General features: G+C 43.7%; 1 protein-coding gene across 1 annotated transcript in view; it reads right to left on the bottom strand.

Annotated features, from left to right (window-relative positions):
* Positions 1-25,869, bottom strand: part of doc2b (double C2-like domains, beta) — an 87,508-nt gene that overhangs the window by 43,113 nt on the left and 18,526 nt on the right. The window contains exon 2 of the mRNA XM_053441220.1: positions 239-318. Coding sequence (XP_053297195.1) covers positions 239-318 — 80 coding nt within the window. The remainder of the gene's footprint in view (positions 1-238; positions 319-25,869) is intronic.

Below are 25,869 nucleotides of genomic sequence, written 5' to 3'. Positions count from 1 at the left end.
ACACGAATGTAGGCTGCTGCTAAAGTGCTCATCTTTGACAGTTGTCTGATTGAATGTGAGAGACATATTGAAGGACTGTTAATTGATTTGTGTGATTGGCGAGGTTGTGATGGATCTTTGTGCGATGAGACAATAAAACAACTGCTCTGAACAGTTTGCTTGTTTCAGTGTATTTCCATAAATGTCTCTGTTGTGAATGTAAAAGCTGCAAATTCACGTTCTGGTCCGAGTGGCTCACCTTGGCTTTGTTAATGGTGCAGTTTAGTGCATTGTTCTCCTGGTCGTACTGCAAACTGAACTCCAAGGTCCCCAGTGTGGCTGCAGAGACAGAAGAAGAAAGACAGAGATTAGCTGCTGGAGAAAAGACGTCTTCATGCTGCACAAACGACTGCACTGGGGAAAAAGAGAAGGAATCCAGTCCGGTCAGCTCACTAATGGTCCTCACGGGAAATTTCCTGGTGTTAGTAGCGCGGACATTGCAATTAAAGCCTCAATAATCACCCTAGAAATGGACATTTACGGAAAATGAATGATCAGGGTTTTGAGGTTTTACGGCTTCAAAGTCTTTCAGTCGTGCATAGACATGAAAAGCACAGTTAGGTGGGAATCTAAGTGGTTATCAGGAGAACTGGGGAAACCCCTGGTGGACCCTTTCAGTCCGGTGACGCCGAGAGTCTCAATCAAGTCCACGAGGAGCTCGTCTTTAAAGTGGCTCAGTCCTGACCTGTTGATAAGCACCTGTTAATAGCACGACACGAGATTGAAAGGAAAAAGTTCTTATCAGGGGAGCAGAAAAAGTTCTTAACTATCCCTCCAATAGTTGTTGAGATATTAAAGTCCAGTATCGAACAACCCTGGAATACAAAATTAAAAAAGGAACCATCTACTGCATCATCCCCACATCAAGTCCACTTGATTTCTTTTTTTTTCACAGAACATAAAACACGCAGGTGGTGAAATATCTTACAAATACACACAACTAATATACTGTTCACGTTTCATTTGAATATCAAAGTGTGAATAAAGCAGAAATAAAAGCCGCCACACGAAGCTTCACAGGCTGTGAGGCCCTTTGAAGCCACACGTTGAAATGTTTTCATCCTAACAACATTTCATTAGTGCGGGAGCCGAGCGTCCCTCGTCACTTGGCCTTTTCAAAGGACAAAGGATGAGGTGATGCCATGAAGTGTTACAGTCAGCCGCTCGGCACCGCGGCACAGCCTCCGCCTTCTGAGGGAAGCACCGGGTTAATTACAAGCAGGGGTGAAGTGAGTTTCACTTTCAGACTGGGGTTTAAATAACGTGGGGAAGGAGGAGGAGAATAAAACACCTGATTGGACCAAGCTCCAAAACAGCAAACACATGAGAATCAACTGAACAGACAAAGCAAAAATATATATATATAATAATAATACAAAAATAGATGTATTCAACCTATGTGACACTTTAATTATGTCAATACTCTTTTTTCCAATTTGACAACCTCATAATACCGCCTGATTGTTTCAAATTTGCTTTGATGCTCTTTGATGCAGTTTACTTGTCTTCACGCTATATCCACCTTTTACTGTCGATTTCTTCAAGTAATAAGAGGAGAAATAAACTTTAGTTTTCTTATTTATGTATCCAACTAATATCGCTTTGGCAAATCTCAATCTTAAACTGCAAACGCCAAATAATTTGTATGAAACCAGATCCAAGGACGAGATAAAACTTAAAACCTCAGGAGTCGTGACGCTGCTGTGTGGGAAATAGAAAGTCTGCCTGCCAGTAATTTGCACAACATAAATTAAATTAAATTACAAATCTTAGTAATCAACAATCATCAAATTTAATTAGTAAAACTGATAATTTGGTTCTTTTCATTTGAGATTTGTGTGTAACTGTTGGTAATTGTTAAATTAGATCTTTAGTCTGCAAAGTGTAAAAGTCTAAAGCCATGTGACAGCAAAACTAGATGTTTATGTACATATTACACATTTCAGACACACAAACACACACACACACACACACAAACATGTAAGAACTGTCATTGGATCACGGTAACCTGGGACATTCCCTGTAAATTTCTGCTTAAGTGGCATCATGAGTGTTTTTTATTATGATTCTTTTTCTTCATCTTCCAGTGTTGTATTGCTATCACATCAAGGTTTTTTCCGAACGTGGAAGCCGAGTACGATATATATTTATTTAAAAGTGAAGAAAGCTCAGCTCAGTTTGAAGAGGTGGAGCGAGAAGCGGTGGAGCATCAGAGGTGAAGAGGTCAGGAAGGCGACAGACTGCAGCTCCAGGCCCGGAAAGGTCAACGCTTCACTGTCGTGCTCAGAAGAAAGATCTGACGGCTGTGATGAATGAACGTATCAGAAAACCTCATTCAGTTTTTTAAATGACAGGTTCTGTGGTGAAGTCTCTATTTTTATGCTTGAATATTTTACAAGGGTTTGATTTCTGGTGGCCTCAGACTCTCAGTCAGCATCACTAATGTGAACCTTGATGAGATGAACCATCAATAACCTGATGGGTTCCAAACACCAAATTCCATGTTCCATTGCTACCCCCAACACACACACACACACACACAAACACACACACACACAGATCTAAATACCACAACAGGTGGCTTTGTGTATTTCCTGTAAAATAATGTCTCCAGGGAGAATCTGTAAAAGTTGTGTCTCCCTTTTCTCTGCAGATTTAGATTTAATTGCTCGATATGTTCCACAGAAAGACTAATGTTGTTTTCTAGATGAAGCTTGTCCTTTGACAACATCAATATTTAATCCACTGTAACCGCGCCTCAGTTCATCTGTGCTCGGGGGGGGGGAACAGTGGGATCATATTAGCCAGTTTGCGGGGGGGTGCTCGGTGTAACACTATGTCGCTCTGCAGCTGCATGAACCATTTGGGGAGCTGTGCACCCGACAGGAGAATAATAAAGTGGAGTCACTTCATTTTTCAGTCTTGCTGTGCAGCCTAGTTTCAGTGGAAATGTGATGTGATAGATCTAATTCATCCTCAAGTGACTACTTTAATGTGCCGAAAGCAATAATTACCACATTTCTGTGCAAAGAAACATATGTTCTTTGAAACACATGTTACTTTGCACAGAATTGACTAAATAACTTTCTTTGTGCTACGTTTGGAGTTTCAACAGGAGCCAATTTGCAGAGTATACAGACGCGGCTGCTAGAAACAAAGTAGTATAAAGAAAAATGCAAGTTTACAGTCGTGGTTGGAGGCGAAAAGCTAACTCATGCATCAAGCAGGAGAAAACCAGGAAATGAACCAACGGACCAAACAGAGAAGAGTCATCAGGGAACGAGCCCGGAGCTTTAAAAGGAACAAACAGAGGAAATGAGGAAACACCAGGGAACAGCTGTAGAGACTAAATACACCAGGGAGGTAGAAGGATGGTTACGCTGCAAATAATACAAAATATAAACAGGAATTAATGAACTCAAAAGTCCAAACAACTGAAAAACAAGCCGACAAAAGTCCACAACAGTTTTTAAACGTGCAATATGTAACTAAATCAACCTAGTTTGATGATGTCGTGAGGAAGTGAGGGAAGAATAATCTTGATTCATTACGAGTGATTATTACAAATATTGTCCGACTGGCTAACTGGCATCAGACATCGTGAGAAGTTAGAGCAGAGACGGAAGAATCCTCGAGTAAAGAGAATATGACACAATTAAAATCGACCGAGTTTCGGGCTTTAAGAACTTTGTGGAAAACATTGTCAATTGTGTAAGAACACAAGTCGTCAATATTTACAACAAAGGTCTAGTTGTCTACTTTCTTTAAGATTTGTTTCAGTACATGAGTTTTACAGGAGCAGATCCTGAAAAGGAGTTTGTAGAGAATCATTTGAATCAGAAAGTGCTCAGTTACTCTCAGTCACAGGGATTTCTAATAAAAAGTAATTTCCACGAAAGCGACACATGTTAGAATGACGACAAATGGAATCAGCTTGCAGATGGAAACAGTGCGTTTGCAGCACGACGCCACACGAGTGTGTAAACTGTGAGCAGACACCGGGTGACGCTCTGAGAGAATTCTGATGGAGGATCAGCTGGATGTGGATGTTTCCCAGGAAGAGAAAGTTATTAAAATGTTTACAGTGTCATCAGTTTTCTGCACAAAGTCAGTGGTGGCCCTGCTGTGTGTGATGATTCATGTGCTGACACACAACTCACCGCCTGTTATCGCAGCCGCTGCCTGCAGCAACGTTCTGAGGCCGACGCATTGACCACGATGGATCGCGGCTTTCTCGAGTGACACGGGCGGAGCGTCCTCCCGGCGGGGCATCGATTCAAAGTCGGCCGTAAAAATATATCACAGGCTTTTAACAGTTTTGAAAAACCAGCCGTGCTTGTGTAGTTGTCAAGTTGTCAAATTACCTTCGAATGGGAGAATTGTATTTCTGCTCCAGCATGAAAACCTTGAAACTTATGGATTTCAGATTTTCTTGTGCTCACTCGTTGTGCAGACATCGACGTGTGCTGTTGACAAAAGAGGATTTATATTTTGTGTCTCACTGCTTCACCTGGTCTTTCTTTTATTCCTTTATGTATTTGAGGCTGATGCTGGTCAATCTTGTGTATCTGTCAGTATGATGATCGATATATTTAATCTTTCTTTCTTTCTTTCTTTACTCCCTTAAAATTGTTAATGTCATCGGCCCCAATGAATAAAACAGTTGGTTCAGAGCAGTTCAGTCCTTGAAAAGTTCTAAAACCTATTTTTTTAAGCAAGGGCTAATCTATTAGAAACTAGCCAGAGCCATCGACCTAAAATAAAGATGCTTGACTTGTCTCCAATTCCTCCAACTGTACAAAATGAACCTCAAATATCGTGGTTATGGGTCAATCATCACGTTTCACCTCATTTTCATATCATCAAATAACTAAGTAAAACGAAAACTAATCAGAAAACAGAAATACTTGAACACAAACTATATTTGGAGGATATATTTGGCGGGAACTTTTTGTTTTTTTTGTCTGGTCCATGTTCCACCAATGGATGAAGCAGGGTTTATGACGTGGTCTGATACCAAAGCAGATCAGGCGTGAGTCACATGTGGCTTCATCTGTTTGGTCGCATCAAGAGGAAGTTTACATGTCTGATCTGGAAAAAAGATGGACCGGTCCCTATACATGCAAATGGACAACGTCTCTGAACACAGAGCAAGTCAATCATGCTTTGATCCTGATTGGTCCATCGTCGATACGTACGTGTGGTGGACGTGAAGCCCGGATCTGAACCTCCGGGACCTGTTCTCCTGTTTGAAAGTCAATTGAAGTCAATTGAAGAATTGTAGGGTACAGGGAAGAAACTGCTGATCAGACAGATTCACAGGTTTCTGCCTCACACGACAGCGCAGCCAGGCCGGGAGCTATCTGTGGTCATTGTTCACTCTCGTGGGAATAACGGTGTTAGAGGAGCTGATGACGGAGATGCAGCTGAGGGGGACGGGGGGGTTTCAGAGCGATGGCTGCTGTCCAAGTGGCTCCGGGGAAAAAGAGGAGCGCCACACTGGCTCCATTACTTTCCTCCAGGCTAAACTGCAGAGGCAATAACCCCCCCACCCCACCCCCCACCCTGGAGTGAGGCTGACCGGGCCGTCACCTCCCGGTTCATGATGCACCGCAGCCCCCTGTACATTCATACTTAAAACCTGCTCTCTCTCTCTCTGTGCTGAAACATTCAGGTAAACCCGCGGCAGACGTGGGCTTCGTGAGGCCGGCTGAACTTTAATATTCTCCCACCGTCGGACTGCTGATCAACCGGGAGCAGCCGAGGTGACGGAGCCGGAGAGAGAGAGAGGTGTACGGCACAGTGTGAGCACCGCCAGCAGTTTATTTCCCGGGGCTCGCTCAGGTGGAATAGAAGCGCAATTACGGTGCCATTACCGCTAAATAGCTGAAAGTCAAATTGCATAAATTGAGCGCGAAGTGATTCATCTTGCAAACTGGGTCAAACTCGGAGTGACTCGCTCATTATGGCTGAGCTGGAAGTGAAATATTCAATGAAGAACTCAAAATGTGGGATTCATGGATTCTACTTGGAAAATAGTCGATTTTATATATTTACATTTGAGCTTTTCGTAGAGCATGTAAACCCTCGTGTTAAGTTTCTTACCTTTGTTATAACCTGAAGAAACTAAGCTTAGAGAATTCCAAAATAAACAACAGCCCTCACATATTAGCATTTAAATGAATTGTTATCAACGTGTGAGCAGAAACATATATTTTTTTAAACAAACTTTTAGCTCCGTTTTGTTCTCCACCAACCCCCTGTCAACAATATGAGTACTTAGCCTGTTGAATATTCTGTTTTCTTCACTAGCTTGTCTACAAACATACACAGAGGCAGTTTAGCCACCTGTTGCTAGTTTTTGTGCTAAGCTACATGACCGGCTGGCTTCATATTTTACGGACTAGTGTTCAAACTGAATATCAAGATGGACGACATGACCGCTATCGAAAAGTGAAGCCAAAACATATGGTGGCAGGTTGCATTATAGGGCATAAATCCTGCCTTCTCCATGTTAGCATACAGGACTTTAAGTTTTGAGGCAGTATTAACAGATATGTTCAAGTGTATGATTTGCAATTTAATCCTATAAAAACAGGGTGACACATCATGATTGACATTGTGACATCAACTCGCAGGTGTGAAGGCGGGTTCTCCAAATGATGTCACCAGCACAAGATGGCCGAAACCTGTATCCTGGATGATTTGGCTTTGTTTTCGTACAGAGTGAGGAAGAGGAGACACATCCTCCATCTTTTTATATATATATATATATATATATATATATATATGGTCATTATTGGCAGAGCAGACTTGAGAGTGGTATCAATCTCTTCTTTCTCCCACCGGTGCACATTTGAATGTTTTTAACTTTTTAATGTTTAAACTTCCAATGTGCGTGTTTCTTTAGAGAGCCAGGGGAGGCCCACAATGCACCTGTGCTGCAGCCGGAGAGATAATTTGCCCGAGTGTTAATTTGTCTGCCTGTGCGGCGCTTGAATGAACAATTAGATCGCATGCACTGTTGCAGCCTCTCGCTCTGCTCCTCTCATTAGAGGGAGACTCTCTCTCTCCTGAGGGCAGACGGGTTTCTGTAAAAGACGTTTGTTTGTTTTTATCACAGATTTCACGTCTGATGAAAGAAATAATAAAACAAAACAGGATTTTGACACAGATATGGTTCAGTTTGCTCTTTACCATGCAATCTGTTGTGATGAGGGAAAGTTCTATGAGACATGACAGAAACTTCCTCTGACAGGGAAATGATTGGAGCTTGTGACTGCTCACATTTGCATTTTAATGAGAAATAAAACTTGGGGGAAACACCGAAGCATCTAAACGCTTTCGGAGAGAGTTCATATTAACTTTGGACTTCCTGCGTGGTTTGACAAGGGGACATTTTGTGTCTTCGATGTGATGACAGCGTCTCGTTGTTTTGAACATGAGTTAATTATGACGCCACATTATGTAGAACGATAAACTGAACTCTCTCCAGACTCACAGGCAGCGGAGGAGGAGCCTCAGCCAGCAGGGAGAAACACATAACCTCTAAATATCTAAACAGAAATAAATAATTATATTTGCTTAATTAAACCATCCAATGACAAATATTTACAACAAGACCGTCATTTACGGGAGAAATATTATTCTGTCATAGTTTTATATATATTTTAAATCTCTGGCAACAAATCAAACAACTCGTCTGCGGTAAATCCAATTTACCAGTTTATTGCAAAGTGTATTTATTTTGAAATTTATGTTGACAGGAAGAAACTCAGTAAAATTGTTACTTACAAAATCATTAGCATGTAAGCAAAATGGAAATGAATGATGACCAATAGCTGTCATGTTTTATTGCTTCACTATGTGGGCTGTCATGTACTTTTATATATATAAAGTACATACATTCTAATACCGTAAGTATGAAGATATACTTCCAGAACAACAGTCTGATTCCAGTACTCAATAATATTCTAGTGACTATGAAACGACCCAAACTGAGAAATGGAGTCACCAAGTGGGACGAGCACATGAATCCAGACGCGTTTCTACCAAATGTAATTTCCTCTTTCAATATAGAAACGCATCTGTCTCGCAATTACGTTTCCATACCATGCGCCGATGTTATGGAAAACAATTTAGATTTCCTCACTGGTGAATGATGTTGGGTGCAGCAGAAAGCTCTGACCCGCTGATACCAGTGAGCCTCCGCCGCTATTACCACAGGAAATGAATCCGTCAGAGGCTCAAATCAGAGCTGTGACTGAATTTGTTCAATTTTACACATACTATCTTCCATATATGATAAATCGTTCCAACGTCACACAGTAAATTAAATCAAGTTTCAGACTTTTCCGGTTTTCTCTTTAGGCACAAAACCATCAATTGAGAAACATTTATAAGAACAATATCCTCGAAACGTTGCTGTAAAGTTAAATCATTGGATCTGTAGCTACATCTTTATTTTAGGACTATGAAAGAAAATTGATAAATGTGTAATTGTATCCACTTCAATGTGCTCCAGCTTCAGGATACATCACCAAACACAACCTGTAAGTTTCCTGTCACCTCCACATGACAAACCTCCAGGTATCAGCTCCTGTATCTCTGTGTTCAAACCGTGGAACCACACAACACCAACACTTTGCTGAACTGAGATTAGCTTGGATAAAAAATATACCTGTTATGTTCCATTCCTTTGAATATATGTTTAACATGGAGAACACGTCAGATAACATGAAACCGTGACGTCAGACTTGAGGCTAAAATTAGCTTTTTCACAGCAGCGTTCATATGAACCTGTGTCAGTCCTTCACATTAACGCTGCAGAGGTCAAATCCTGTTAATTACAACAGCCAGCGGAGTGTGACACATTTTGTCTCCCTTTATTAGATACACGCCCATAACAACATTCAGCGTATAAGCTCATGTGATTGTGAGTCACACATATCTGGACGCAGTGAGGTGTGCGTGCGTGTCAGCTCACACGTGCGTGGCAGGTAGAAGACGGAGGAAGACGAGGTGCAGGCCTGTGCAGCTCCACTCCGGATGGAGCGCTGAACCGTGCTTGTTTAAGCGAAGGCAACAAGTGTTGGTTCACTCCCTCTGCAGCATCGGGGGGGGGGGGGGGCGAAGCAGCAATCACCACAAGGTCTCTCCAGCGTTAACGTTTCACTGAACGCAGGTTGTTGTTTTTTTTGCAGCCTCCCAGAGAAACAACTTCATTTATCAAGTGGTCACAGACCTCGGGCAACATCCGGGCTCGTGTGGAGAACGAGTCTGAATCAAAGTCGGAAGGAGCTCGTCATTTTCACAGCGATGGAAACCTTCAGGAGCAAGGAGCAGGCTGGAGTGGATGTGTTGTTTGTGTAAAGTGGCCTCTTGTACAGAGTCATTGAGCTGGGTACGATTTGTCACACTCATAAGAATCTCACTTTGTGTTGTTTTAAACAGTCGATGTGCGTTTGGGAAAAGCGCTGCAGTTAACGTTGTCTTGTGGGGGAGCGAGATCAGATGGAGCTCAAGGTCCTGCATGTTGCTCCTTCAAACCTGCCATTTAAATGTGTCTTCACATGCGTCTTGAGGGACCACTCGTGCTTCCCTGCTTTACATGCAAATGGACAACGTCTCCGAACACAGAGCGAGTCAATCATGCTTTGATCCTGATTGGTCCATCGTCGATACGTACGTGTGGCGGACGTGAAGCCCGGATCTGAACCTCCGTGACCCGTTCTCCTGTTTGAAAGTCAAGAGCTACACTCCAGGCACAGGCTGGTGCTCTCTGCTGAATGCTAATGTCCGCGTGCTAACATGCTGGCAATAACAATGACGCCACGCTGGTGTGGAGGATGGTGAATGTTCACCGTGAGTACAATGTTCATTTGCATTGAACACAAAGAACAGCTAATGGTGAGGATGTCATTTGTAGTTTTGGACACTGGTTGTGATGCTGGGAGAGCGGCACGGTGGTGCAGTGGTCGTCTCACAGTGAAAACGGTCCAGGTTCTTTTCTCTGTGGAGTTTGCTTGTCGTTCTCATGTCTGCATGTGTTTAATGCAGACATGATGCATTATGTCTGCATTATGTCCCCCCCCCCCCCCCCCCCCCCTCAGAGGATGAGCCGTGTTCACATCGAATGGAAGGATGGATAATGCCGTTAGATGAAAAGTTAAAAGGTTCACCCAAAGTTAGCTCATCCTGAAAGGAGCATGGATTTCAGTCTGGTAGTTGTCGGGATGATGGATAAACCAATGAGGCTCTCAGAAGCCTCTTCACCCCACATCTTCAATCTCCTCCGTGTCTCGGTCTGTAAAGCTCCGGCCCCAGTCGCTCAATACGTCCCATGGATTTCAGCCGCAGACTCATTTAGAATAAAAAAGGTCAGTGGGTTTTGTATTTGGATGGAGGTTGATGCTGAGATCAATTATTTATTAATTATATCCAGGAGAATCATATCACAATAAAACAGACAAACAGCGAAATGATCTCACTCCGGGTGGACATGGAATCTGTCTTCAAGCCAGATCCTTGATTTTAATAAACTCCGTTGATTTGACAGGTGATAAGAAAAAAGATCTTTGTGTGATTACTCTGTCGTTATGAAATTAAGTATTTTTGTCTTTAGGTTTTCAGAGATGAGCAGCTTCCCTTCCCCAGCTCTGTCCTCGCCGTGGACACTTTATCATTCCCTCCAGGTCGAGGCTTTTCACAGGGAGAGATTATCGTCGTCTTTATTTATGAAATAAATGTCCAGCCGCAGTCTGTGCCTTCTTCCCTCCCGGCCGATTAATGAACTTAAGAAGTTTCCAAATCTGTGTGTGTGGGCGGAACGTACCGCTGCCAGCACTGAATGGAAACATGACTGTGATCAGTGCAGGACCAGAGGGCTCAGGGAAGATGGTCGAGGACTTCGCTTTGGACTAATGTCTGAAATGAGCCCAACTGAGAATTACTCATAGATTTGCCTGAAGTCAAAAAACAGTTTCTTCTTCAACTTTAAAAAAAAATACACTAAAAGGTAAAGAGCTGCAGTTGCATTAACTCAAATCGTTTTTTCACTACACACTCAAATTCACACAGCTTTAGTTTCATCTCTCTCACCCACACACTCCTCATCAGAGGTCATTTGCTCAGTACCTTGCCGACTGGAGGAGCCGGGGATCAAACCGCCGACCTTCCCAATTAACGGACGACCTGCTCTCCCCCCCCGAGACGCTGCCCCTTGTCACCGGCCTGGGTAACACCTCGATGATATTGTTGTCACACACTGTGCTGATCCACTTACGGGAGGGGGGGAGAGGCCAACATCCCCGCGGAGTTAAAAGTCAAACTTCTGTCCGAGGCCGCGACGGATAAAACACACGGTTGTTTTTACTTTGGTTTTTTCTTTCTTTGCATTTTTTATTCACAATTTGAATCTGTTCCACCCTGCTGTACATTCACTGGTGCAGCCCACTGGCTCAGACAGGAAAGAAGAGCCTTTTGCTCCCCCCCCCTTTTGAAATGAAATCTTTGGACAGAACTGACAACAGAACGTAGGGAAGGAAAAGCTCCTCGATATGAAATGACACCTGCACACGAACAACTGCCACCTTCTCGTAGTCGGAGGGAATCAGTTTGCTGAATGCAGGATATCTGCGCCTGCAACAGGATTATGTTGATGCCACACGGATGAATCCTCGGTCAGTCAAAAGCTGAGGGTTTAAGAATAAGGCACGAGACGCTATAGAGTCCATATTGCAATGAAAAAAAACATACATCAGCTGCTTCAGTGAAAAAAATAAATCAACATTGTGATGAGACGCCGAACTCCCCCCGTCTCCGTCCTTTATTAAAGATTGAATGAAATTGCAAAGCAGCAAGCGTTGGGCGGGAGGCAATATGCAAGAGGAGGCCCGAGTTCACCGTGGCTCCGAATGGGAACACGATTTGCACAATGGGATTTTTTTCTTTCTTTCCCAGTAGAGAGGAAACACTCGTGCGTGAGATCCTGTTGATTTCAGACGGATGTTTAGCTCCTGACATCACGGGGCCCAGCAGCAGGTGTGTGTGGCGGTGATGGACGACCCCCCCGGACGTCCTCTCCACTTTCATTTGGCCTGTAATTTATTTCCATGCAGGCTGCGGGGCTATTGTATGAACATTTATTGAATGTCAGAAATGTTTGATGGTAAAGACGGGAGAAAGTTAACATGAAATATGAAGGAGAAGGCCACAGGGCGGGCGGACCACTTTTCCTAGTAGAACAGATGATGAAGCTTCAGGCTGAAACTCATTTTTGTCTTTTTTAATGTAACTATAAAAAAATAAATGAAAAACGAAAATGACCAAACTCTTCATTTCACCTAAAAGTGGCAGATGGTTTCATTATGTTATTCAAAGCGACTTGTTTATGGGCAACGTTCATAACCTCTCTATTCGTGCTCGTCTTCTGAAAGCTTACAATGGAACTCATGGGGGGGGGGGGGGGGGGAGAGGTAAATTGGAACACCATCTCCATCCGGTCGTTTTTGCCATTTTTTTATTAATCACCTTAGAGAATCCAGCGCAAAGAGCTGTGTTTAGATATTAAAGGCCTCTGGTCAAAAGGTCAAATCTGGTCTTTAACCAAAGTGTTACCAGAACGTCTCCGCCCACCGTCAGGCAGCGAGATGATTCACAGAAGAAAGACCACGTCCTTCTCTCGTTTAACCCTCGCGATCGAACTCTTCTTCCCTGAACCTTGAGACGTTAACGAGCCGCCCTGACAGCGCCGACCTTTCACGGGATGTAAAGATATACTGTCCGAACCCGGAGGAAGCTGTAACCGCCGTGCAGCTGTGGCTCGGGAGGTCGAACGGGTCGATCACTAATCACCGAGTTCAAACCCTGCTCCTCGTGTCCACAGGAACATTGATGAAGACACTGGAACCAAAAGGTGTTGCAGTGATTATTTTAATTTGTGACCATGGACTGTAAACAAAGATGGACGACTCACAGGGATCCAGGTCCTGTTGATGTGTGCTTGACCAATTGTGAGTCAGTCTCAGCTGTCAGTCATGGGAATAGCATCAAATAACTACTGAAATCCAAATTAACCAGGACAATAAACCCTAGAGCAAACCATCTTTTGGTAAAATGTGTTTGACAAGTATAGTTTGGTGCACATCTTTCCACTAACATGGAGGAGGCAGGGTTTGACCTATACTGCAGCCAGCCACCAGGGGGACATCACGGCACCTTGGCTTCATTTTGAAGGAGCAGTCATATCGACCATGTTAATATAAACTCTAGGGTTGTGACCAGGCAGTGTGAGCCTGTAATATCAACCTCCCAGTGAGAAGTGCTAATGTCACTGAACATCCAGGAGCAGGTGATTAATTAAACCTTCTCTTCTCTAGTCTCTAAAATGTGGAGTCGAAACAAAACGACTCCCGGAGCCGAGGATGACAAAGCTCTGCTGACTGGTTTCCATTAGGGAGATGTATGTTGTGTGCATGCTAAAGACTCCTGAGTGTTTCCACACTGTGATGTACTGAGGCGAGGACTCGGTGTGATGGAGCGCTGCCTGATTGATGCAGAGCTTCATCGTTGTGTGTGATCAGCCTGGAAGAGGAAACATCAAGAAACCCAGTCTGTGTCGTGTTTTTAAATCTTAAATTTAGTTCAGTTTGAGTATCTTGTTGTTTATATTTCCTGCAGCTTCATATACTATATCCACGAGCTGTTTATCTGTAGCAGTCGATGTTAAAGTTTTCACGAGCAGCTTCTTGATTAAGTCCCATGAAAATACAAAAGTAATCGTCTTTTCTCCACACTGGAGGGATGAGGAATACAAATCAAACATTAAATATGAATATTTTTGCATGAAAACTACTCGAACCACCAGCAATGCAGATTGGCAACAGCTTTTCCAATAAATAATCTGCATCTGTTTGTTCAGGGTAATTCTTCATAACTCCATATTCCCCATTTTAACGCAGCAGAGGAAGTAACCGCCTCTATAAGAGTTGATGCTACAGGCAGAGCGGCACGACCTTAACCTTTGACCTTCAAACAACAAAATCTAAAATCAGTTCATCTTTGAGTCCGACCGAACATTACTCTCCAAAAAATATGAAGAAATTCCCTCGAGGCGTTCCTGAGATGTTTGCCTTCATAACAACATGTTTGTGTAGGTCAGACGTCGACCTTTGACCTTCAACCACCAAAAAGTAATCAGTTCATCCACGAGCCCGACTGAACCCATTTTGAAGAGTTGCCCTCAAGGTGGCGTTGAGATGTTCAGAAGAATGGAATGGACAGAACCCCCGGAAAAAACATGATGGCCTCTGGTATCAAGTAACATAAAATAATAATAACTGTAAAGATGTTGCCTTTCTTTGCCAGGAAATATTCAACTACTGTGTAAGTGTGAAAAATATATATATATATATAAACTGGCATGTGAATTAATTGCATTATTAAAAAAAACGCCCACAGTTAAAGACCTTTAGTCAAAGATGAAGCAGCGTAAACATCACGTCTATTTTCAGAGGAGCAAACTTTCTCTGTTTATCATGTGAGGATGAATTATATATCTACTCTGTGTGTGTGTGTGTGTGTGTGTGTGTGGGCAGCTGTGTGTGTGTGTGTGGGTGTGTGTGTGTGTCTGTCCTCTGTCAGCCGCAGTGATTCCTACCGAGCAGTGGATCAGCCTGTTTGACAGTAATCTCATCTCTCTCTCTCTCTCTCTCTATCTCATCTCTCTCTCTCTCTCTCTCTCGCTCTCTCTCTCATCATGTGTCTTTTCTCGGGCTCATTGTCTTATCGCTGCATCACTGTCCATGTTATTGTCTCTTACGTGGGTCTGTCCCTGCAGCTGCAACATGTTGTCTTCAGGACCTTTTCCTGATGGAGTGTCTGTGAGGGTCGATCGGGTTGTTGGGTCAAAACCCAAACGACCGAGGGGGGGGGGGCTCCCTTCACCAGGGGCCGGTTTCAAGCTACTTCATTTTGATTTGATAGCTGCTGCCTTCAAGGACTCAACCCGGGGCCTCGTGCTTCCAACTAACCAGCCATCAATCACTGGTTAAACTGGGAAGCGGAGCAACAAGTGACAATAATCTACTGGCCTTGACTCCACGGAGAACAGGATTCCCTCTGGGGGGGGGGTCATTGTGGTATTTGTGGGAGGTGGAGCCAAATCCCAGTTGACGACTGGGTGAGCGGCGGGTACATCCTGATGAGATCACCAGCTTATCCACAGAAAACCCACACAGACACAAACGGCTGGGATTCAAACCAGGAAGATCTACCTCGCTAACCACTTCTCCACTGTGCCGCCCCATTTTCCCCCCAACACACCATTCACACCCCACTGGTACAGCTGTCGGGGGCAATTTGGTGCATCCAGGGATTGAACCACCAACCTGTTTTGGTTAGTGGACAACCCACTCTGCCTCCTGAGCCACAGCTGCTTCTTGTTAAACCAAACACGTCCTCCTGTTGCTATCTCACCTCTATTGTTTCCAAGTCTCAGTGAAGGATCTTCCTCAGATTTTATGTCTCTATTGTCGTGTGTGATTTAATTTAATTTCTTCTTTTTGCGGCCAAAGGACAAGTCAGACGTCAGGATCCCACCGGTTCAGTGAACGCTCTTTTCTCTTTTAAATATCTTTTTCTTTTCATTCTGAATCCCTGATCTGAGACCTGATCCCAGTCCAACACACGAGCTTAACTCGATTTCATAAATACAATAAGGAGCAAAGTGAATTGTTGCAGTTTTCTCTCTGTATTTGCGAAATTCTGTCCATATCCCCATCTCATTCATTTTGAATCATTGGCCCGTGTGTGTGTGTGTGTGTGTGTGTGTGTGTGTGTGTGTGCGTGTGTGCGTGCAGGCACATGTGTGTTTATCTAGTGTGCTTGCATGCATTAAGTCCATATAATGTGATTATGGAATCTGTTTGTACTCCGGGTCCAAACCACTGAGAGCTGGACCTGATCTAATATCCAGAGGGGGGATAAATGGCTGTTTGTGGACCGGGGGGGGGGGGGACGGGGGGGTATGCATTTGGCTGGAAACAATCATATTAGACGATACGCCGCGGCTGCTTGTGGTCATCGTGTGGCTGAAGGATTTAAGGCGAGCGGGGGTCAAAGAGGTCGTGTCCCTGACAAACAGCTTTTTCACTGACGATTACGTTCGGTCACTTTCACAGTCGCTGCCGGTGATTTCCATAAATATTTGGTGCGTGAAGGTTTTGACCCGACAGCCGCAGCTCAGCAGGCGATGAACCGTTTAAAATATGAAATGACAAAGGAGGCAAATGCAAAGAGACGTTAGTGTGATTCACGCTCTGAGCAGATCTGTCACATTTCCACATGTTACTCTATTGAACTAAAGAGAAACGGTATTTAAAAGTACAATAACAGTTCATACCAAAGCCCAACAGTCTCATCACATTCAATCAAGCAGCCCAACGTGTTCACTCGGATAAAGATCAGTCACCTGAATATGTCTGATTCCTTTCATCGAGATCCGTGAATGATTCCCTGGGAAATCTGGGAAAAGGTCTTTAAAGAAAGTGATGAAAATCAAAGTGCTGCTCAATGTGGGAACAGGTGGGTTCTCGACCCTTACCACGTGAAGTGCCTTGAATTAATGTGTGTTGTGATCTGCTGCTATACAAATGTAATTACTGCAGATGTAAAATAAAGTCACAGGATTTTATTTTTTTTGTGCAGCTTCTATGTGAAGAATCCAAGTTCCTCTGAGTGAGGTGAAACGTCAGCTGCTGTTTCCTTTGAGTCGACCTGTTGATCTCCTGAAGACACCGTGACCTGAATGAATAACACCTCTGACTGTTATAGTGTGCAGATCTATTGGTTAAAACAAAAACTCCTGTGACGCTGCATTAACGTCTCACTGAGAATAGGCTCCACAGACTTGCAGACTTTTTCCATGTCAGTTTTTTGGGGCTGCAGACTGATAAATTAGCACATTACATTAAGAGAATTCAAGGGGGAGCCATTATCTTCACGCTCCAGTCCATCACTGTTCCTTTTTACATTGTGATTGTCGACGGCGAGATTCAAAAGCCTGGAAATGTCTCTGTGGATCCTCGGAGAAAAGGGCTGCTCTCACACACATGCACACACACAGACACACACCAGGCATATTTCAACAATGCAGCTCATAGCCGTCATAGCCTCAAACCAAACCTGCTTCTACTCTTCCGACCTCATGTCTCCAGTATTCCTGTTTCCTCCTTTCTCCCACTTCTACGTCCAGGTTCCATCAACTCAAACTAAATCAACAGCTAAGACGTCCTCAGCCTCGTTGTCTCCACTCTTTCACCTTTTGCTGTTCAATCCCATTTAGTCGTCACATCCCAACAGGGCTGAGAACATGAGGGGAATCCCACAGGAGGAGATACGCTATCGGGTGAAAGTCAGTTGTCAAACCAGGAGCATGATTGTATGCAGAGAAGAAACCTTGATTAACTTCAGTGCAGCTAATTAGTCGGCTCCTGCAGTAATGTATATATTTTTGCAAACACAAAATCCTCCAACAATCAGCCGCTCCACTTAAAACAACTGAGTGTTTATGTGAGTGAAATAAATCCTTAAAGCTAGAGCCGACCTTTAGCCTTAAATAAATCATCTACAAACACTGGAAGATGCTTTAAGTCTTTCAGAATCGAGGCTTTAATTTGCTGTCGTCAAGTCAGCGGCTGTGTTTGAGCAGCGAGCAGCGAGCAGCACAACATCAGCAACACAAACAACACACTGCTGATATTATTAGCAAAGCTGTCTTGAGCAGCTGTGAGCGACAGACGTGAGAATCAACCCCCAATCCACCCCCCCCCCCCGTGTCTGCTCTGGACGTCAGCTCCTCTCGGGCCTCGCAGGAGGACGAGGGACGACCGGTAATGAGGTTTGTACTCTGAAGCACTGAGTTGACTTTCAGACACGTCCTCAAGCCGCGGAGCAACATCTGAACTTGTGAAGGTTGTTTTGGACGATGAAATAAGAGCTTTCAGCAAAACTCGAGTAAAAAGATAATGTGTGGATGTGAAATTGTCGCGTTGAGGGGCCTAATTAAAAGTGGGACATCAGGAAACTACCTAACGAGACAGTAGATGTATCAAAGGTATGTGTGTGTGGTAATTGTACACACACATACTGATGCCTGCAGCAGTGGAATTTCCAGAGGCCCACCTCATCAAGCAGAGATTTATGAATGAATAAAGATAGGGAGTATATCTGCCTCTCGGTAATGACAAATGAAACACTGCTCTCTCCTCTCGGGCGCTCTCAGCCCGTCAGACCGTTTACCGATGTGCAGCAGCGAGAGGATTCGCTCACGAGGAGAATTAAAGCCGCCGCCGCCGGTTTCTCCTGATGCAGGAATAAAATTGCCTCCCAGATCAATAACCTGCTGTCGGACAAGACCTGAGTGATCTGGCTCCCGTCCCCTGCATGGGCTGAACACCACAACATCTTGTGGTGCAGGGGGGGGGCTCATGGTGTAGTAGTGGACTGTGCTATCCTTGTGTGACCTTGTGTCCAGAACGAGCGGCTGATACATGAAGAGTAATGAGCGACAACATGAGGAGTGAATCCTGACACACTGCTCAGGGAACCGTGTTAATGAATTTACCTTCCCATGTTGTGTCAAAGGGATTCAAATATCTTATACGATAAGATTAAAGATATTAAGTCTCCAATTAATACAAAATTATAGAACAGAAAAGCAAAATCTGAAACAATGTTTGGCCGATGAATTGGAGTTTATCTTATAATGGAACTTTAACAATAGTAATCATCTTATTTGCAATTTAGGTGTATTAGGTTTGAAGGATCAGTGTGTTTGATTTAGGTGATAGGATATATTGCCATAAATTGACTTTTAAAATAATCCCAGTGATGTTTTCACCAGTGTTTCGTATGAATTCTTGATTTCTTTACATTAGAATGAGCACTTTTAATATTTAAATATTACGTAATACACTTTATGTTTACATCGACAGGTCGTCCATCTTTATTTACAGTCGACGGTCTCAACCTCACTATGTGAAGTGACTTGATGTTTGCTGTGATTTGTTGCTGCAAATTGAATTGAATTATGAATCAATAACTCATGATTCTTATTTATGTTGCTAAGAGTGTTTGGATGTGATGTCAAAACCCACACAGTCTGTGAGTTGTCTGTTTTGTTCCTGGTCTGGTTTTGATTGTGTGTTTTTTCCAGTCGCCATGTGTTAATCAGCATAATGAAGATCCAGAATAAATTTTAATATAACTTAATAAAAGTGTTTATTCATCGTGGGAGCCGTTTTCTATTTTGAAGCTCTCTCCATTTTTTTACTGATTCATATAAAAGCCAGAGGCGCAGACTGTCTCCACCGGGTTGTTTGTGAAGAAGGTCTGCCCGGTGGTGTGTGTGTGTGTGGGGGGGGGGGGGGGGGGGGGGGGGTGAGCAGATAAGGAGACAATAAAGAGAAGATGTACGAGGCCACCGAGTGTTTGCTTCCAGTTATCAGCGGCGCGCAGGAAAGAGCAGCAGAGACTTTATAGATGTAAATTTAATAGAAATCTAAAAAACCTTTATCATCGCGATTCCCGTCTCATCCCGATTGTCTGCGTTTTATTGCTGTTGGTGTAACCCCTCAGTGACACACAACTCACAGCCACAGACGGGGGGGGGTGTAATGTAATAACGTGCAGGTTCAGATGCAGGGTGGCTGCTCCCCCGCTGGTGAGAAGCCGACCAGACGATCCCTCACGTTTCCAAAGTTCTCAAACTGTCTGAAAAATGATGATCGACTAAGACGAGGATCAAAATCACTCATGAAGAATTAAACACATTAATTGTTAATTAATCAGCTTCAATTTGAGTTCAAGGATTTTAGGAAAACAATTCATAATTGTACATATAATGACAAATTATTGATTTGTGTAAATAAACTTAAGGATTGTGTCTTTGATTGTAAAATGAAAAATGTAATTTTGTGATGTCATCTCTACCATGTGATCATCCATTGTGTTTTGATCGATAGAAGCTTCATAGTCCTTTTTCTTTACCATGCATGACATCATCACTTATGATATGACATCATACGATGTGGAAGAATTTTCTGATCAATAAAAGCTTTAGATTGTCCCTTTTATGATTCGTGATTTTTAGGATTATATCTTTGTATTGACCCTGAGCTTTGACCTTTGACCAGTCGGCTCCAAAAGCTTATCAGATAAAGATTAACTTCAAAGTGATATTGGTGAGTTACTTTATCCATAAACACACAAACACAGTAATATATTATTCTCCACCCTTCATACACTCAAAAGACATGTGGCTTAATTGGAGAATCTAAATTGGCCATGAACTGGTTATTTGTTGTTTAGTTATTTGTCTCTGTGATGGACTGCGGCCCTCAGAGGACGGGTGGTACAGATAATCGATGGATGGATGGATGGATATAAATAATTTGCTTTTGTGTGTCAGTCTCATTGCTGGTTGAGTCATTTCTATGAAGGAGGGGACGGCTCCCACGGTGAGACGTCCCCAGCAGAGACGTGGACGGATGTGTGTGGAAGCAGGTGATCTGTTTCAGATCCGAGCAACATGATGGAAATGATTGGAGCAAAATAGTCGAGGTCAAAACCACAGTTATGCCTTGATCTGGTTCCAGCTCGTAAAAAGAGACAGGCTGTAAAATGGCAGGGTGTAAATAAATAATGTGACATAATGGTCACGTATGATGAAATGATGTCGCCACCACATCCTGTGTGTGCGTCTTTGTGTGTGTGTGTGTGTCTGTGTGTGTGTGCACTGACAGGCCAACCACAACTTCCCATCACTCCTCCGAGCTTTGAAAGGAACCCATCAAATGGGATGTCTCTGTCTCTCAAGGCCGCTGTTAGAAAATGTGAAATTGCCCCTTCAGAGACGCTGTCATGCTGAAAAAGCAATAGCTCTCCTCAGGTGTGATCGTCGGGCAGAATTAAAGTGCACAAGTGTCCTTCGGCCTGATTATTTGATTGGCCCTTGCCCATCTAAATTTGGCTTGGGATAATTGGAGGAATCTTTTGGAAGCGCTGGCTCACTGGGGGCTGTGAAGCGAGTGGAAGGGACTGACGCACTCTCCTGAAGTGAAGTGAATGTGTCGGGGGGGAAGAGAGTCGGCCATGGTCATACTGAAAATATCAATAATAGAGTCGAAGCCATCCTCCTCATCATCCAGGGTCTCTGTGCATTCAGAGTCACGTTGATAATGCAAAACACCCTGAACCTGCTGCGGTGCCACTGAGCCGCTGTTATTATCAGGCTAAAGAAGCTTATCTTGTTCATCAGCAAAACATTTTCAGGCCTGTTGGCGGATTATTCCCGAGATTAAACTTCCATTTCTTGCTTGAATAATTGAGGTAAAACCTTCCCTGAAACGTGAGTGATGTTGTTCTCCACCGCAGCCTTTACCAAAGGCTCACCGTGCGTCACCGACTTCTGGCGGAACAATGAAAATGAACCCTGTGAATAGCGAGGCTAAACATCTTGATTTCCCCACCTCCCACCTCTTTCAAGCATTACACACCACGCAGACGTGGAAACAGCAGGCTGCTTCCTCCTCAAGGCCGCTGCTAGCAAATGTGAAACAGTCTATTTTCCCTGTTGTCCTTTCTTTTAAAAAAAAAAAAATCCCCCGTGTTGCAGTGTGACATTCAGGACAAATTAAAGCCCAGCAGTGCCCTTTTCTACTGATCGAATGATTGGCTCTTGACCCGCTTTCTTCTCAATGATTGGACTTTTTTTTTTTCAATCTGAAAAGGAGGGAATTTGGTTCCAATCCCCAGTTTGCATGCTCACACTTTGCAGAAAAGCCGATCCCCTCGCTGCACCACAGTCCCCCCGGTATCCACCAGTACCGCTTTCATCTCAGCAGCAAACTGGGACCAGTCAGCGAGGAGGAGGAAAACAAAAAGCATCGTGTAGAGTGTAGATCCATTCTGATCTGGATCACAGCAGATGGTAAATTCATGTAGTATTAAGGATTAAATGTTGGGAATGTAACAGTGAATGGTCTTAACCCACAGATCCTCTCTGCAGACTGTGTGTAGTGACTCCGCCTCCTCCCATTATCCATCAATGGAACCAGAATATCCCACTTACGAATGTTGCATCATCGAGCGGAGCTGAAGCCAGGTTAAGTCCCGCCAAATACACATGCTGGACCAATCACGAGTCAGTCTCAGCTGTCAATCAAAGCATCAAATGACCAATTACAACCAAACTTATCAGAAACTTGAACCCTTGAACCTACATCAGAGAGATAAGACCCAACATGACAGAAACCATCTTTGAAAACATGTATCTGATGTTTACCTGTGACATTTTAGTTTGGTCTGCGTCCTATCCACTAACATGGAGGAGGCGAGGTTCATGACCTGTACTGCAGCCAGCCTCCAGGTGGCGATCAAGATGCTTTTTAACCACCATTGACCATCTTAACAGCCTGTGATTGTGCTGGAAGCTGCAGGTTCACAGGACAATAGACAAAACAATTATTTGTTTGTCTATTAGAACTCAGTTTGACGAGCAGAAGGGGAACAGAGCTCCGTTCTGTTTGTCCATCATTGTCCCTGAAAGACTCTGAGCTGTGAAGAACCATATCGGACATTTACAGCCTGTGTTTCCCTTCAGTTATCACCTCGGCAATAAAACAGCAATAATGGGGCTTGGACATAAATCTCTGTTCTGGATTAAATATCTGTCAAAAACCCGAAGGCAAGAAAACTACATAAAAGAAATGAAACTTTACAGAATTCCAGTTATGAAACATAAAATAACACGGATTGTATAAAGGTCTGGGGCTGATCTGCGAATACAAACCAGTTAACACCACACCAGTCGCCACTGAAACCTGTGACCTCCTGCTCAGGTCGTGATATCAGACACCTGATGGAGCCACACTTCCAGGCTTTGGCAGTTTTTCATCAGCCATAACTTGAAAGAGCCTCCACAGGAGAAATCAGGAGTTAATTGGTTATCTAAATTCATAACGCAAGGAAACTGGTGTTTTTTTTTTTTTTACACCTGAATGGTTCCATTGAGCAGCCGGGACGCTGCCAGGCTGAGGCGAGCAAGAAAAACCAAAGTGTGAAGGAGGAGAGCTGGGAACCATCGGGTCTCTGGAGATTTCAAGGTCTCCATCGTGATATGTTACGATTTGGCGCTGAATTTAATACCTTTTTATTTTCATTCATTCATTTCTGCATTCATGGATTTTACAAAGCACATTGTAACTATGGTAAGAGAAGTGCGATACAAATAAAGTTATTTTTATTATATGAGCAAATATGAAGTAGTTTTCAACACAGATCTGGACAAAAGTAAAGTTTGGTTGAAGTATGCACGCTGACAAAACCCAGATATCTAGTTGGTTCCCTTTCCGCTGCCTCTCTTCGCCAGGTCTGGATTTAAAAACAGACATTTTTGTTGGTTGAATGAAAAATAAAGGATAAATAAAACGCCGGCCCCAGGAGGAATCATAATGACTTTAATGATGCAACTCGTTGGAGCGTCTCCTAAAATAGCCGGGATAGGCAGAACCGTAAAAAACTGAAAAAGGTGCACCGGAGCTCCGGAGAGTCGTGATTACAGATGGGAGTTCTGGTTCAAAGAGAAGATGGTTGAGTTCAGATCTTTACGACACCTATATTTACAGTTTTCTCATGATTCCAAAATACAGACCATTTAATTATGAATCATTATATAATATGCAGAGCTACTGACATCACAATTATGATAAACAATTCGGGAAAAACAACATTAAGTCAGAACTCGACGTCTGTAAATTGAATCCCGACGTCTGAATTTAAATCCTTATTGACTCCTTTACTGCTTATAACAATTCAGAGGCTTGTGTCTCCTCCACTAGTTGATTTCCATTTGATTCAATTCAGAGACTTCAAGGAGGAGGAGGAGGAGGAGGAGGAGGAGGAGGAGGAGCCAGTCGTCCTCAGGTCCGCGCTCCAGAGAACAAAACCACTTACGCCCCAGATGTGCACAACTGATGAATGTCAATAGATTTTAATATACGTCTCGACATTTGGGTTCAGAGGACTGGTGCCATCGTTACGATCACAGCACACACACACACACACACACACACACACACACACACACATTGAAAACCTATTGAGGAACAGTTTTGTGTGTTGATGACTAAGAAGAGGATTTATTCTAAACACAGACCTTGTAAACCTGTTGCTATACCAACCACCGGCCGGGAATTGATGTCAAAAGCCATTCACGGTATTAATTCACCACACAGACGCTATAGTGTTGTAAAGCAGCTCGAGTTAAAGCAGAGACCCGACACTTTAGTGCAGCTGGAAGAAAAAATGTGCATCTGTAGGTACATGTATGGAATCTGGGCTGTTTCTTACATGAGGTTAAGGAACTGTGTGTTTGTGTGTGTGCAGGGATGTGAGTTAAAAAAGAACAGGGAGCTGGTTGTTGTAACGTCTTGTGATTAAATATAAGACGACAGAGCGTTAGCGAGACAGACGGGTCGCATTATGTTAACCAGCAGGGGCCTGTGGTCGGATACTGGGTGGAACGAGCCAGCAGGGAAACGCCTGCTGGGGGCTTCTGCAGGGCGGCACCAGATTTTCACCACAGACACTCAGGCTGGATGGTAACGTCCTTGCTTTGTCACATAAAGGGATTTAAAGGCTTGTTGCACAAACCATTTTGTCCATCTTATTACAAAGAGCATGGGGGGGAAGGCTTTCAAACCAACCTTGGCTTTTCGGTTAAGTTTAAGGCAAAACAACAGGTTGACCAAAGCCAGACGTTTGTGGGTTTTAAGAGGGATTATCATGTTAATATGCTGGGTCAGTGTTTTTATTCTGCCCAGTTTATTTGGATGTCAGGAGACGTGTGGTCCATCTGATCGTCCTCTGAGCTCCGGTACTGACCCGACGGCTGGTGACAGCGCCGTGAGGACACAAGGGGTGTGGTGAGAGGACGGGGACATGACTCATGGTTACTACTGCTTTTTCCACCTCGCCTGTAATAAATGAATCCACGGGAGGCCTGTTATTGGCAGGAATTAGGCGACAGCGAGGCTGCGAGTGGACAGTGCGGAAAGAAAAGCAAATAAATAATGGATGCTCTTATTCTGACAGCCTGGGCGTAGGAGCCAATTACAGGGGAGCCCTGGGATTAATTGGAAATGACCAACTTGGGCTAAATGTAAAAGGCGCTTTGGCTCGTGACAAATGAGCACACGGGACACGATGTATGCAGGGGGCTCATTAGAATGTTCAGCATTTCAAATCCAATTAATGACACAATTCATCTCCCCCCCCGAAAGTGAGAAATCAGGACGGTGGGTTTTGGCGAAACAAAAAGATAATTGTTTCAACTGAGAACAAATGGAATGAGAGCGAGAGTTCCCCTCAGGAGCCGCTCTGTGAGCTGGGAGCTGTTTGAATGATGCTGCCGCCTGGCACAGGGGAGACGGAGCCGGCAGAGCCACGCCTTATTTAATCTGCACCGAGCAGACACCAGCCGCCACAAGATACAAGCTCTGACAACATGTAGAGGGCGACCATGGACACACACACACACACACACACACACACACACACGCAGCGGCAGCAGTGTGCACAGAATCCTCTCTGTGTTTCTGGTGCTATGTATGAAACATGTTTACCCAGTAAAATGAATGATATTTAAAGATGCTAGTGTGCAGATTAAACTTATTAATTATTAAACGTGGTGTTGACGGACTCCAGAATGGAAATTAACTACTCACAAGTGTTTGTTTTTTATATGAATGAAGGCAGCTGTTCACAAAA

This window comes from Pleuronectes platessa, chromosome 15 (assembly GCF_947347685.1).
Source record: "Pleuronectes platessa chromosome 15, fPlePla1.1, whole genome shotgun sequence".
NCBI classification, from domain to species: domain Eukaryota; kingdom Metazoa; phylum Chordata; class Actinopteri; order Pleuronectiformes; family Pleuronectidae; genus Pleuronectes; species Pleuronectes platessa.
The sequence above is the reverse complement of the archived record's forward strand: the minus strand, read 5'-3'. Positions and strand labels throughout refer to the sequence as shown.